This window comes from Lactuca saligna, chromosome 3 (genome assembly GCF_052625555.1).
Source record: "Lactuca saligna cultivar CGN05327 chromosome 3, ASM5262555v1, whole genome shotgun sequence".
NCBI lineage: Eukaryota > Viridiplantae > Streptophyta > Magnoliopsida > Asterales > Asteraceae > Lactuca > Lactuca saligna.
The window spans coordinates 100,058,444-100,073,132 of record NC_136419.1 but is presented as its reverse complement, the minus strand read 5'-3'; the positions used below and the strand labels follow the sequence as shown (position 1 = coordinate 100,073,132).

Genomic DNA, 14,689 nt, shown 5'->3' with positions numbered 1-14,689 from the left:
TCACTTTATTTTCTATAAATAAGGAAGATTACTCATACGTTTCGGTCTTTGTATACAAGACTATAGTATTCATTTTAAGGAAAATATCGGATTTTTCTGGAACGACTATATAATCTCGAGACAAGCTTTTTCATAATTGTTTACAAAAACTTATGAACTCACCGACCATTGTGTTGATGTTTTTTTTTCAAACAACTTGTATTATCAGGAAATCGCTAAACAGGAAATCAAGTGGATTTTGAGGATGGGACGTTAAGGCGTCAAACCTTTCATATTTTTGTGTCAACATATTGTAATTGATTTTGAAACATGTAATTCATACAATGATGTAACTCTTTCAATTATATATATATATATATATATATATATATATATATATATATATATATATATATATGTTGGTTGCATTTACTTTCATCACTATTGCCATTATTGTTATGATACTATACATGAAGTCCTCCACCCCCGGATGTTTCCGCCATCCTTGGTTTGGGGGTGTGACAGATTGGTATCAGAACACGATTTATAGTGAGTTAAGTGTATCGAACCACATAAGATATACAAACTATAAACACATTTGGGACTAAAAGTCTCTGATTTTAAACAATTTCTCAATTGGATATACTTTTAGAAAATAAATGGTTTTCTTGATTAAAGTATACACACATACATTACACGCACGCATAGTGTCATAATTAGGGAGAACATAAAGTGAAAGAGGAGGAGTTGAACATTTCGAGTATGCCCTAGCATGTGTAACCAGTTCTGGGAAGGATATAGCTTGATCAACTATATTCGTTCGAGAAGTGACTTACGTATCCTGGGGGATAGTCGTAATGGGCAACAAATCTAATAACCTAACTCTACTCTATAAGGAACGCTCTAAGAATCAAATTTAAACGTTTAAAATACTATAGGAGTATTTGTATGTTGCTATAGCGCAATATTATTATATCCATTATGTGCTTCTTACCCCCATTTCTCGTGCAGACGTCATGGCAGGATTCCACCTACCAGGAGACCCATACTTTCCCGATCAGGGAAATGCCGGCTGGATCGAAGAAGAACCGATTGAATAAGATCCCGAAGAGGATCCTGAAGAGGATCCCGAGGAAGAACCCGAGGAAGAAGAGGAGGAAGATGATGATGTCGAGATAGAAATGTCCGAGGATGAAAGTGAAGAGGAGCCAGAAGTCTTCAACCCCCCTTACATCGCGCGGGTACCTGCAAACCGCTGGGGGCACAACGGGCCTGAACCCCGTTGGGCAACAACAATTGAAAGGTGGAGTCGTCAACAGCGCCAGCGTTCACCTTATGGCGACCAGCGAGGTTACTATGACCTCAGTCACGGGGGACCGGCTGACAGAGCTCTCCCCGTTATGACTTAGCACATTACGAACTTGGAGAACCAGGTTAGGGAATTGACGGACCAGGTTCGAAACCTCAGTGCTATTACGGCAGCCACCGATGCACGCGCCCGGGATCTGGAAAGGGACTTCTACCCAGTGGACCAGTTCATCGAGGACCTTACTACGGCCAGAGCGGAGGTGAGGGAGTACCAGGAGAGGCACACAACTCTTGAGGAAAGAGTGATCGCAGCTGAACGCCGGATTGCAGAACTTCAGGGAGCCTCGACTTCATCTTAGAACCACCATGGATCAGATGCCACCCGCTGGGAGTAGTGTTCGTACTACTCATATTTTGTTATAAGTATAGGATTTCGAGTATGCGTTGGTGCTACTCTTTGTTGCGAATAGGTTGACCCGCGACTATGTGATCACACTAGTCAAAGGGGGCTTTTGTTCTGTCAGAACTTTATATTTTATTATGATGTAATGTAGACCGTGTGGGGTCAAATTTTCTCAAAACAATATGTATTAAAAGGTTATCTATGGTTTTGACATGCATCTTACCTCATTAAAGGTTGACATGAAAGTTGCTATGTGATATTACAAACAGTTTACAACTGAAAATTTCTAAGATTTTAAGTGAATCTTGTTGTTATGTGTAATTAAAAATGACTTTTCGACAATTTAGAGGCAATAGGGGTCAAAAATGACTTTTTGGGCTAGTCAATTTAGAGGCAATAGGGGTCAAAAATGACTTTTCGACAAAAGATTATTTAGAATAAATAGTCTTAACCAAGTTGTAGAATATATCACAAGGTTTCCGAACATATAAAGAACGCCGAAATCCAAGTTATAACGAAGAAGTTATGGCCCGTCGAAGTTTCGCGACGGAACCGGCACGGCATCGGGAAGCGTAAATAGTGAATTTACGATGGAGGACTTTTTAGCCTTAGTGATCTAAACGAAAGTCATAGAATATGTTAAAATAAGAACATCGATAAAAATAACGCCCAAATCTGACTTCGTATGAGGAAGTTATGATTTTTCTAAGATTCGGCTTAGCAGTGTACAGCCCGAAACTCGAATTTTAGTTCGAGCGGTTGTTGGCTTACGCGACCTAAATGAAAGTTGAATATCTCATTAATATGAATTCAACGGTAAAAAGACAGACGAAAACGGAGTCCGTATGAAGGAGTTATGATATCTTCGCGGTCATTTAACAATCTAAACGCCTCCTACTGTTAAATTTGAGATCGGTCGAGAATTAGCCGACGGAGTCTAAACGAAAGTTGTAGATCTTGATTTTACCTACGCGTGGATATAAAGAACGTCGAAACCAGAGCTCGTATGCGAAAGTTATGATTTTTCTAAGTTTGAAGGCTGATACGCGATAGGGGGTGACGTGGCACCACCAGAATTGGACACGTGGCACCACCAGAAGGCCACCACATGGACCAACTCGGCGAGTCATGACTCAGACTCGGCGAGTCCATCAGATTCCTCCCTTATAAATAGAGGTGCTGGGTTCCATCATTTCCTCACCCCTCACCCCTCTTCTTTCTCTCTCTAAACTCTCTCTCTAAGCTCCCTAACCCCCCTAAAAGCCTAGGTAAACCCCCTAGCACCCGAAGGAAGCCCCGAGGCTCTCGGAGTCCCGAGAAAAAGGGTCTTTCGGCTCGGAAACGCTGCTCCAGCGAAGCCCGGTTTTGCGAAAAACTCGCTGTAAGTGAGCTATGCCTACGCTAACTTTAGTATAGCTTATGTTTTAATATAGTAACATTATTAGGAACTTATAATAAGTATTTGGGCTATTATTATGAGTTATATTGAGTGTTATTTAACGCTTATATAATAATTATAATAGTCAGACTATTAATTAGTCACGGTTATCGTTAGACTAAACCCTAGTGGTACTGGTACTAGGTTTTATCGAAGGAATATTGTTTTGAGAGTATCGAAGCGCTGTCCGAGTGCTGAGTCACCACCTATTCAAGTGAGTGCATAGTCCCTTTCATCTTACACATAGATATGAAGTATTTATTATATAATTTACGTGTTGTGAGTGCATATTCCCTTTCATCTTACACATAGATATGAAGTATTTTAATATAAATTACGTGTTGTGTGTGCATATTGTCTGAATACTTGCTGTCTATGTTGGGTGAAAGATTTTTATACATGTTTTAAATGATTTAAACTGTATATGTATTTTATATCTACAAAATGTGTTGGGTAAAACATGGGTAGATGAAATAGTTGTTTTGTGATAACACGATGTTGTCAGTGATCCAGTCATCTAGTGGAGTATAGATGAAGACCATGGGCGATACTAGATGGTCCGATGGAACGCTAGTAAGCTCGTAACCTGTAGGTGTTTTTGAACTAGGTGCTCATTAGGTATTTTGAACTGAGTGTGTTCACTACGTATCTTTGAACTGAGTGTGTTCACTAGGTATTTTGAACTAAGTGTGTTCACTAGTTACTTTTGAACTAAGTGTTTACCAGATGTTTCGGACTACGTGTTCACCAGATATATTCTATAAGCCTTGGTAATGATGGACTTCGTGTCGATTCCTTAGGATGATCCTTAGGAATAAATAAACGAGGAATAGCTGATTCCTAGGGTAGATCCTTAAGACTAAAGAAGATAATGGGGATGGGTTATTGGGTTGATTGTTTGATTGTTTAAACATAATAATTATATTATTGTGGGTTGAAAACCCTATGTACTCACCGGGTTTCCCAACCTGACCCACTCAGTTTATTTATATCACAGGTGTTGATATGAAGTCACTTTACACTGAGAGATTAAAGAGATGTAGATCACTAGTGTAAATAAATGTAAGTTCTGTTTATGCTTATGTTTCTGTATTAACGATGACATCCCAAACATTTTGAAATGAATAAAATACGTTTCTTCGAAAATGTTTTAATAACGTATTTATCGTATTTTTCTGGGAACAAATTCTGCAACATTTTTATTAAAAGAAGTACTCTGATTTTTATAAAGCATAAACAAAATCGGTCTTTTTTGGCCGTAAAAATGGGGATGTCACAGGAGCGGAGAGGAGTTTTGTGAGCCACCAATTCAAACAATTGCTAAATCAAACCCCTCACTCATTAAAAGATACTTATGTAGTAGAAATGGCAAATGGGAAGGTAGAGCGCACTAATGTTAATTACTCAGGGTGTACCCTCACTCTAGACAACCATTCGTTTAATATAGACCTGATGCCGGTCACAATAAAATGTTTCGACGTGATCATCGGTATGGATTGGTTAAGTTCTCATCGTTCTGACATTCTATGTTACGAAAGGACCGTTCGCCTTAACTTGCCAAATGGCAAAACCCTCCTCATCTATGGCGACAAACCTAGTTCAAACTTGCGGATCATTTCCTGCGTCAAGGCCCAAAAGTATCTCCGAAAGGAATACCACACATTTCTAGCCCACGTAGTAGATTCGAAGCAAGTGGTGAAGGATATCAACGACATTCCCGAGGTGTGCAACTACCCCGATGTATTTCCCGAAGATCTCCCAGGTGTACCCCTCGCACGACAAGTCGAATTTCGGATCGACTTAATCCCAGGAGCTACCCCCGTCGCCAGGGCTCCATACCGCTTAGCACCGGCAGAAATGCAAGAACTATCCAGCCAGTTGAATGAACTGTTGAGCAAAGGATTCATCAGGCCAAGCTTCTCACCCTGGGGAGCACCGGTCCTGTTTGTAAAGAAGAAGGACGAATCTTTTCGCATGTGCATAGACTACCGAGAGCTAAACAAACTCACTATCAAGAACCGATATCCTCTACCCCGAATCGATGACCTCTTCGACCATCTCCAAGGAGCCAGCTACTTTTCAAAAATCGACCTGAGGTCGGGTTATCATGAACTATGATTTCAAGAAGATGATATTCCCAAGATTGCGTTTAGAACTCGCTACGGGCACTACGAGTTTGTAGTAATGCCCTTCGGATTAACAAACGCACCGGCAGTATTCATGGACCTGATGAATCGAGTGTGTTGGCCTTACTTAGACAAATTCGTGATTGTATTCATCGATGATATTCTGATCTACTCCCGAAGTGAGGAAGAGCACCGTCAACATCTCCGGCTAATCTTGGAAACACTGAGGGCAGAGAAGCTATATGCCAAATTCTCAAAGTGCGAATTTTGGATTAGAGAAGTGAATTTTTTGGGCCATGTGGTCAGAGAGAATGGGATACATGTGGATCCCTCTAAAATCAAAGCTATCGAAAACTGGTCGGCACCAACAACGCCGACAGAAATTCGACAATTTTTAGGGCTCGTTGGCTACTACCGAAGATTCATACAGAACTTCTCCAAGATTGCCAAAACCACTCACCACCTTGACTCAGAAAGGTGTGGTGTTTAAGTGGGAAGATAAACAAGAAGCCACTTTCCAGACGTTAAAGCAAGCTCTATGCAGCGCACCAGTTTTGTCTCTCCCAGAAGGAACTGATGACTTCGTGGTATATTGTGATGCCTCAAATCAAGGCCTCGGATGCGTGCTCATGCAGAGGGGGGAAGTCATCGCTTACGCATCAAGGCAACTTAAAACACATGAAGTTAATTATACCACCCACGACCTTGATCTGGGAGCAGTGGTGTTCGCCCTGAAGATCTGGAGGCACTACCTCTACGGCACCAAGTGCACCATCTTCACTAATCACAAAAGTCTTCAGTATATTCTCAATCAGAAAGAACTTAACATGCGCCAAAGAAGATAGGTGGAACTGTTGAATGACTACGAATGTGAAATTCGCTACCACCCAGGCAAGGCCAATGTAGTGGTCGATGCCTTAAGCAGGAAGGAATATTCGGGTCACCGAGTAAAATCCTTCGCCATGACCATCCCACTCCCAACTGGCCACGCAGATCAAGGGTGCCTAGTTAGAAGCCTTGAAACCAGAAAACGTGGCAAATGAAGCTTTAAGAGGGATGGACAAGAACTTTGAAGTCAAAGAGGATGGAACTCGTTATCTCATGAACCGAATCTGGACACCGAAGTTCGGTGGGTACCGAGACGTCGTAATGAACGAAGCCCACAAGACTCGATACTCCATCCATCCTAGGTTAGATAAGATGTATCTAGACCTCAAAAGGTTATACTGGTGGCCAAACATGAAGGCTGAAATTGCTACTTATGTGAGTAAGTGCCTCACTTGCGCCAAGGTCAAGGTAGAATATCAGAAGCCATCAGGACTACTTCAACAACCGGATATACCCGAGTGGAAGTGGGAACGAATAACCATGGATTTCATAACCAAACTACCTAAGACATCGGGTGGACTAGATACCATATGGGTTATCATAGACAGATTGACCAAGTCCGCGCACTTTCTGCCAAGAAAGGAAACAGACAAGATGGAGAAGTTAACCAGGACATACATTAAAGAGATCGTGCGACTGCATGGTGTACCTATATCCATTATCTCTGACCGAGATAGTAGATTCACCTTGCGGTTCTGGCAGTCCCTACAGAAGTCTCTGGGAACTAGGCTTGACATGAGTACGGCCTACCATCCACAAACTGGCGGGCAAAGAGAGAGAACCATCCAGACATTGGAAGACATGCTGAGAGCCTGTGTGATAGACTTTGGTAAGGCATGGGATACCCATCTGCCGCTTATCGAATTCTCCTATAATAACAGCTATCACACTAGCATTAAAGTCGCTCCATTCGAAGCTCTCTATGGCCGCAAGTGCAGATCATCCCTGTGTTGGGCCGAAGTGGGGGATACTCAGCTAGCTAGGGGACAAGTCCCTAACAGCACCCTCACTAGCCCTGAAATCATAAGGGAGACCACGGAAAAGATAGTGCAGATCCGAGAGAGGCTGAAGGCCTCCCATGATCGACAAAAGAGTTACGCGGATAAGCGACGCAAACCTTTAGAATTCCAGGTTGGTGATCGAGTACTACTAAAAGTTTCCTCTTGGAAAGGAATGATACGTTTTGGCAAGTGTGGGAAACTAAACCCCAGGTATATTGGTCCATTTGAAATCCTTGCATGGACTGGACTAGTGGCATACAAACTTAGGTTACCTCAAGAACTCGACAAGGTACATCCACATTTCACGTATCGAACCTAAAGAAGTGCCTGTCTGATGAGACACTCATAATACCGCTCGACGAAATCGAAGTTAATGAAAATATCCACTTTGTGGAGGAACCAGTCGAGATCATGGATCGAGAGATCAAGAGAACGAAACAAAGTCGCATTCCCATAGTGAAGGTTCGTTGGAACGCGAAGTCCTCCACCCCCGGACGTTTCCGCCATCCTTGGTTTGCGGGTGTGACACCACAAATCATACGCCTTCTCAAAATCATAAGAGGATTTTTCGAAAACTTGCTCTAAGCCACCACCTCATTAAGAAGAAAAGGACCATCCAAAATTTATCTACCTTTGACAAAGGCAGACTGCTCCAAATTCACCATAGAACCAATAACCTCAGCTAACCTATTAGCTAAGAGCTTACCAATAATTTTATACTGGCAACCAATTAAACCAATAAGTCTAAAGTCTCTTATAGACTTAGGATCACGGACCTTCGGGATAACGGTGAAGAAAGAAGAATTACATCCAATAGGGATGAAACAGTGACTGTAAAAGTGAAGAACAAAAGTTGTCACATCATCTGAAATAAGATCTCATTAACGCTTCAAGAAACCAAGAGTAAACCCATATGGACCCGGAGCCTTATCTGGCCCACAATCCCACACAACCCTTTTAATCTCATCACTAGAAAAAGGAGCCTGAAGAAACTGGGCCCGAGCCTCAGAAAGGGTAGGAAAGAGAGATGCATTGGTAGAAAGCCGCCTAACATTTCTCTTTGAAAAAAGATTCCTATAAAATTGTTGTTATTCATTATTAACACACACACACACACACACACACATATATATATATATATATATATATATATATATATATATTTCTAAGTCATTAACTATTGGTAATATATTTCTAAATAATAAATTGGTCATTTTGGGTTGCCCTCATGGCACAAATGAGAAATTAAAATAAATAGAATTTAGGAGAAAACTAGTTTATTAATTTAGTATGTTTAATAAATTAATCAGAAACAATTTTAGAATAAAGTGAAATTTTAATTAATTCAAGGGGTTGAATATTAATTACAATGGAGGAGCCAGTGTCAAAGTAAAGGGATGTCCCAAAAAAAATCGTGTAATATACAATAAGAAAAAAAATCAACAATTTCATTTGACATATAGTCCAACTTTCATAACAAAGTTACGTTTTAAAGTTCATATCTTCACTTTTTCATTTTACGAAAGCGAGTAATTACATTTTCAGTCTTAACATTCTCAAGTGATTCATTTTCTACAATACAAATCAAAGCACCATTCATAAAATCGTCACATATTCTATTACAAAAATCGGTCTTCAACAATTTCTGCCTAAAGAAGCAATATGTTGAGTATTGTGAATTGGTAACAGTCCTACATATAAGGTTTTATGGAGTGTAGGAGGATTGAGTGTGGTAACTGGAGTACACACGCTCTGGCCTTATGGAATAGTTCTTATTGGATTTATTGCTTTCGAGTTGGGATAAGCGTTCAACGGTTTATCTCATTTCCTAGTTACATGCGAGCATGTTTTGATCGATAATGCGTTAGTAGCAGTTTAGACTGTGGAAGGGATGCATGTTATAGAATGATATGATTCATGCGGTTGTTGGTAAGTGTATGGTGGGACGTTGAAAGGGTTCCTGCAAGTTGGTGGGATAATGGTCGTGAGCTTATAGGCCCACCAAATGGTGGTCGGGAGTCTTCATGTCTGTGATTAGGTAATCACAAGAACGGTGAGGAACCGTAAGCTTCTTATTCTAGTGGTTGGATAGTGTCACGACGTATCGTGAAAATCATGGATTTCACTTGTGTGTTGGGAAGGCAGATGTATCGTGTAGATATGTATGTGTGATGTGTTGGTCTTTGGCATAGTTGGGTATTATGAACAGTATGAAAATGAAACTGATGGCTCAATATCTGATGGGTTAGGTTGGATTTTGGTAGGATTTTGAATTGTTGGAAAGTCATGGTTGTTATCGGTAGTTCCTCACTGAGTTTTCATAATGGATCTTTATATGTGGTTGCGAGATAAGTTCTAAGTGAGTTGAGTTTCTAGTGATGAAAGTTTTTACAGGAACATGGGACGATTTGATAAGTGGTTATACCCCTGAGCGTATGGGAGTTTGGTTGCCGCCCAATATTTTCTTCTAGATTGTCACTATTATGCTCGTGGGAGCGATGGGATAGATATGAATTTCCATGAAGTCAAGTATGTATCTGAGAATGTTTAGGCGATTTCTGAATTAGAGATGGGTGGAATCAGACCTTTCATGGCCTGTTTAGTCTTCCCTCTGTTCAAAATTAAGGGTGGTTAGGGTCGTGTCGATGTATAGGCTATGTTAGCCTGTTCCTGCTGGGTTTTGTTTGGAGTTGGGGATCATACGTGAATGCGAGTGTCGGTCTCAACAATTAGATGTGGATTATATCCTTTAGCCCATCCATTTGATGGAGCAAGGTTGTTAAGGAGCTCGGTTGGAGCGGATCTGCAAGTTTCCCGATCAACAAGGTTGATATATAGGATAAGACTGTTCTCTGGAGTATCATGCACAACTTCGTAGCCTTCGAATTAAGATGAGGAGCTAGTTTTTCTTATGGTAAGATAGGTGCTATGTTCAAGTTGTCATATCATCGTCGGATCAGATTAATGGGTCGTGATCAGCATGGTTGATGTTCGAGTGGCTTTGTCTGTTTAGAAGCTAGACACAATTGAAAGGTCCTCAGACTACAGTTAAGGAGCAGTTCTTCTTGATGTGATTTAGTTATGAGGTATTGGTGTTGTCTCCTCATCGAGTCATATATTTCTCGCTAAGGATTGAATTGGCTTTTCGAATTAAATGAAAGTGTCTGTTTTGAGCATTGATCAAGTGTCGTTGTGGTCATGAATTTGATATTCTGGAAGATTCCGCTCGGGTTTGGTTATGCTCTTGGTTTTAAAGATCTTCCTATTAGTGATTTCAGATTCTATCATTCGAGGTGGTTTGGTTGTTGGTAGGAAGTAGACATGGAAGAAACCACAAGGAGTTTGAGGGTGTTTAATGAATTCTTAGTAAGAACTAATTTCAAGTACGAAATCTAATTTAATAATTTAAAAGGGGGGGGGGGGGGTGGGGGAGGGGGTTGTAACACCCATTTTCCGTAATAAATTGGTATAGGGCATTAAGGAGTCAAAAACTTGGTTTTTAGGGAAAACCGAGTGTCACGACATGGCCATAAGGAGGTCACCAGGTGACAAGTAAAATAGGAAACGGGCATCTGGGAAGCATGTCACGATGTGACATGTGTATGGTCATGTTGTGAGGATGGTTACAGCCCAATCCCATGATATTTTAGGGTTTCCTCCATATTGATCCATTAAACTTGGAATTAGGGTTTCATTTCCAGCCTCCATCACCTCCCTACACCCTCTTTGAAACCGTAATCCACCATTTTTTTTTATTTTGAGCTCCTTGTTGGGTGGTTCCTAGACAAGAAGAATAAGAGGAAGAGTGTTGTTGCATCATCTGATGTTTGGACCTTTGTGAGTATTCAAGTTCCAAGATTTGTGATCTTAAGTGGTTAGATCTAGGTTTTTATGTGATTTTGTTCATGTTTAGGCTAGTTGGAGTGTTGGGGTTCCATAAAGTTGCCAACTTTATGGATCCCCAGAGTCTCTTTGGGTTAGAAGTGTTGGATCTGACATTTGATAGAATTTTGAGCTCTTGCATGAGATCTTAGCCCTATTTGACACCAATTTTTACCTAGCTTGAGTTCAAGACATACATTGGACATGCATGTCTATAAATCAATGATTTTATGATCTTTTAAGAGTATAAAAGACTTATGGAAAGTATGATTGGGATGGAAAAAGGATTAAGAGCTTAATGCATAAGTCTATCCAGAGCATTTCTCACGATGTAATACTTTGGTCGTCACATCGTGATGAGGCCGATCCAAGAATATTTTGTCTCCATTATGTCACAAAGTGACCAAAGGGTGGTCATGACGTGACGACCGACTGAATGACTTTTTGAGTGTTGAATTTGATTGGATTGTTGAGTTTTTTACGACGTTTGCCTTAAGGTCAAACTTAGGGTTTTGGGTTGTAGTTTGAGGAATTATCCTTGTTTGCTATATAGATGACTTGTAAAGCCGGTTATCATATCCTTGATCAATATTATTATCTTTTAGACTATGAGGTGAGTTTTCTCACTGTATTCATGGGTCAGAGGCACCATTGTCGGCCCACTAGATTTTGTTATGTATCCTTGTGTATAGGAAATTGCTATGTTGTAGTGATCTGTTAGATTGGTATTTTGTATAATTGCATATACTTGCTGATTATTGATTATTGTTTGTATACGTTGACTTAGTGCGATTGGGTTGAGGTGGTACTGTTATATGTTGTAGGCCAAAAAACCCAGGAGCAATCCAACTTTATGTTGTAACCTCGAAAGCGGTCCAACTTTATGCCGTAGGCTCGGGAGCGGTCTGGCTATGCTGCAAACTCGAGGGGCGGTCCAGCTTTATGATGTAGGCTCAAGAGCGGTCCAACTTTATGTTGTAGGCTTCGGGGCGGCCCAATCTTGTGTTGTAGGCCCGAGGGCGGTCCAATCTTGTGTTGTAGGCCCACTATGCATGCATATATATATATATATATATATATATATATATATATATATATATATATATATATATATATATATATATATATAGTTGTGTGTAGTATTATTAGAGAACTCACTAAGCCTTGGCTTACAGTTGTTGATTTCATATTTTTAGGTACTTTTGATGAGCGGGGAAATACGAAGGCGTGATCGTACAAACCCTCCTATTGTTTTATGTTTTGAGAGATTAACTTGATACTCTAATTTTCTGGTATATGATTTGAAAACAATTTTTGTTTATCTATGATTTATTGTGGAAATGTTTTTATAAAAATGAAAAAATTATCATGGTTTTTGGGATGTTACATTTTCACAAAAAGCACATACATTCTTCAAAAATTTGTGGAAACCCATCAGTTGTAAAAACTAGCAATGCTTTCTTTGTCCCTTTTACTAATGAAGTCGCTTCCAAAATATCTTGATCTTTTTTTTGAAGATGCTTTGACAAAGTATCCGTGAGGCCTAGAATTTCGAACATCGAGTGTAAAAGAAACACGAAATCAAGTGTCTTGAAATATACCAAAATACCCTTTACTTGATTACAGTTAGATAAAGTAGACCCATCCTCTTTGACATATTTAAGGACTGCAACAACTTCAACAAATAACGTCAACAAAATTACAATTATTCTATAATGTGAACCCCATTTGGTATCTCCAGCTCGAACAAGAGAAATGTCTTGTTCAATCCTTTTCTTGTTTCAGTTTCACCAATACCAATTTCTGTTTCAACTATTTTCTCTTATAAGACCCACAAACGACAGTAACAACTAAAGCTAGTTGTTCAAAGAATTCTTCAACATCATCATGTTTATTTGCTACCGCCATAATGATTAACTGAAGTTGATGTGCAAAACAATGTATATAATGTGAGAAACTATTTTCTTTAATTATCAAAGATTTCAAACCATTGAAACATCACTAGACTCATCAACTAATATATCGAACACATCTTTACTAATTCCATCACAAATAGACTTGATTATATCTTTTGGAAAGTAATTGACAATATCTTTTTGAATCATCGGAGAAGTCAAATTTTCATTTTTTGGAAAATTTTCTAAAGTAACATTAAAAATCTTCTCATTATCTTCTCTGATCAAAGATAAGACTTCAAGAAAAAGTACTTTATTATTAGAATTTTCTGTATCATCATGTCCACGAAATGATAATGTAATTTTCGATAAAAATCTACAATTATGAATTGTAGCGCGTAATCAAATTTCATAATTACTTTGCTCAAGTTTCATTTGCTTATGCAAGACTTCACCAATAAATTGGTTTTTTTTCTCAATTGAAAATCACACTTTTCTCATTAGCCCTATATTTTTAAAGTCCCTTCACCATTGTTGTCTCAAACATCTAATTATCTTTTGAAAAATTTGTTAATAGCAACCTACAATAAAAATATAACAAGTATAAACTTGATTTTATGTTTCAACATCAAATAGCAACCTACAATAAAATTATAAAAATATATCAACTATAAACTTTATTTCAAGTTTCAACAATAAATAGCAACCTACAATCAAATTATCAAAATATATCAACTATAAACTCGATGTCATGTTTCAACAACAAATAATCATTAATTATTAACCCTAAAACCATAATATAACAATCCTAATTGATAATTTCTAATTTTTCAACATAATGCCAAAAAATTAAATTTCAATTAACCAAACAATAATCACTAATTTTTGTAGTTACTTGCTACATTGTCAACTTTGATCATTAATCACCCAACATCGGAAAGGATTTCACCAGAAAACACACACCACTAGAGGCTCATTGTCGGCATAAAGAAGGAATTCAACAACGACAACGTGTGTCGCAGGAGGATTCCGAGTAAGGAGAAGCTGTTGAGTGTCGATTGGATTTCTAAATTTGCAATTTCCAATTTGTCAATGGTATTGGGCTTAATTTTGCGTTTAGTTAAAATAATTTTGTGTTGGAAAATTGGCCAATTGCGATTAAGAAGTTTGGACTGGTTTGTAATTGAATTTACCATTTAGAAATAACCTAAAACTCTTTCTAGGGTAGCCCAAATTATATTCTGGAGCATCACCGAAACATAAACAAAAATTTCCAAAAAAAATTATAATACTGAAAAAATTTTAGAGGCATTCTAGGCTACCCTGGGCTCCAAGGTGAATACATTCCTGATTTATTAATTAAAATATTGATTAACTGAAATATTCCAGAACCCTTAGAAGGTTAAGGGAAATTCAAATTCAATCCATTCCATATGGGATGGGATGTGCAATGTGAAATTCTTCTCCATCCCACATCGGATGGTAGATGAAACTTGGCTATAGATTTAAGGCTATAAATAAGGTGCTAAGGGTTTCATTCGTCTTTGCAATTTGGTTTGAATTTTTGCCTACTTCTTCCTCCATTTTATTTGGTAAGGATTTCTTAACCCTTCTAGGGTTTGTAGAAATTTGACCCTCTCATAGTTTTCTTTTGGTTCTCTCTTTGGAGTCTTGGATGTGATTTCATTATATGGATTTTACGTTGGGTCCTCTCACCTAAGCAACATGGTTGGATCAAGAAGGTTCAAGAAGATTAAGATAGAAAAAGA

At 38.9% G+C, this 14,689-nt stretch overlaps 1 protein-coding gene across 1 annotated transcript; it reads right to left on the bottom strand.

Moving 5' to 3' along the window:
• Positions 1–12,416: 12,416 nt before the first annotated feature.
• LOC145035830 (uncharacterized) lies at positions 12,417–13,355 on the bottom strand. Its single transcript, XM_078984338.1, has 4 exons — positions 13,340–13,355; positions 13,014–13,249; positions 12,865–12,942; positions 12,417–12,800 (listed from the first exon to the last, which is right to left on the bottom strand). The coding sequence occupies exons 1-4, from the start codon at positions 13,353–13,355 to the stop codon at positions 12,417–12,419; spliced, it is 714 nt and encodes a 237-aa protein (XP_078840464.1).
• Positions 13,356–14,689: the final 1,334 nt, after the last annotated feature.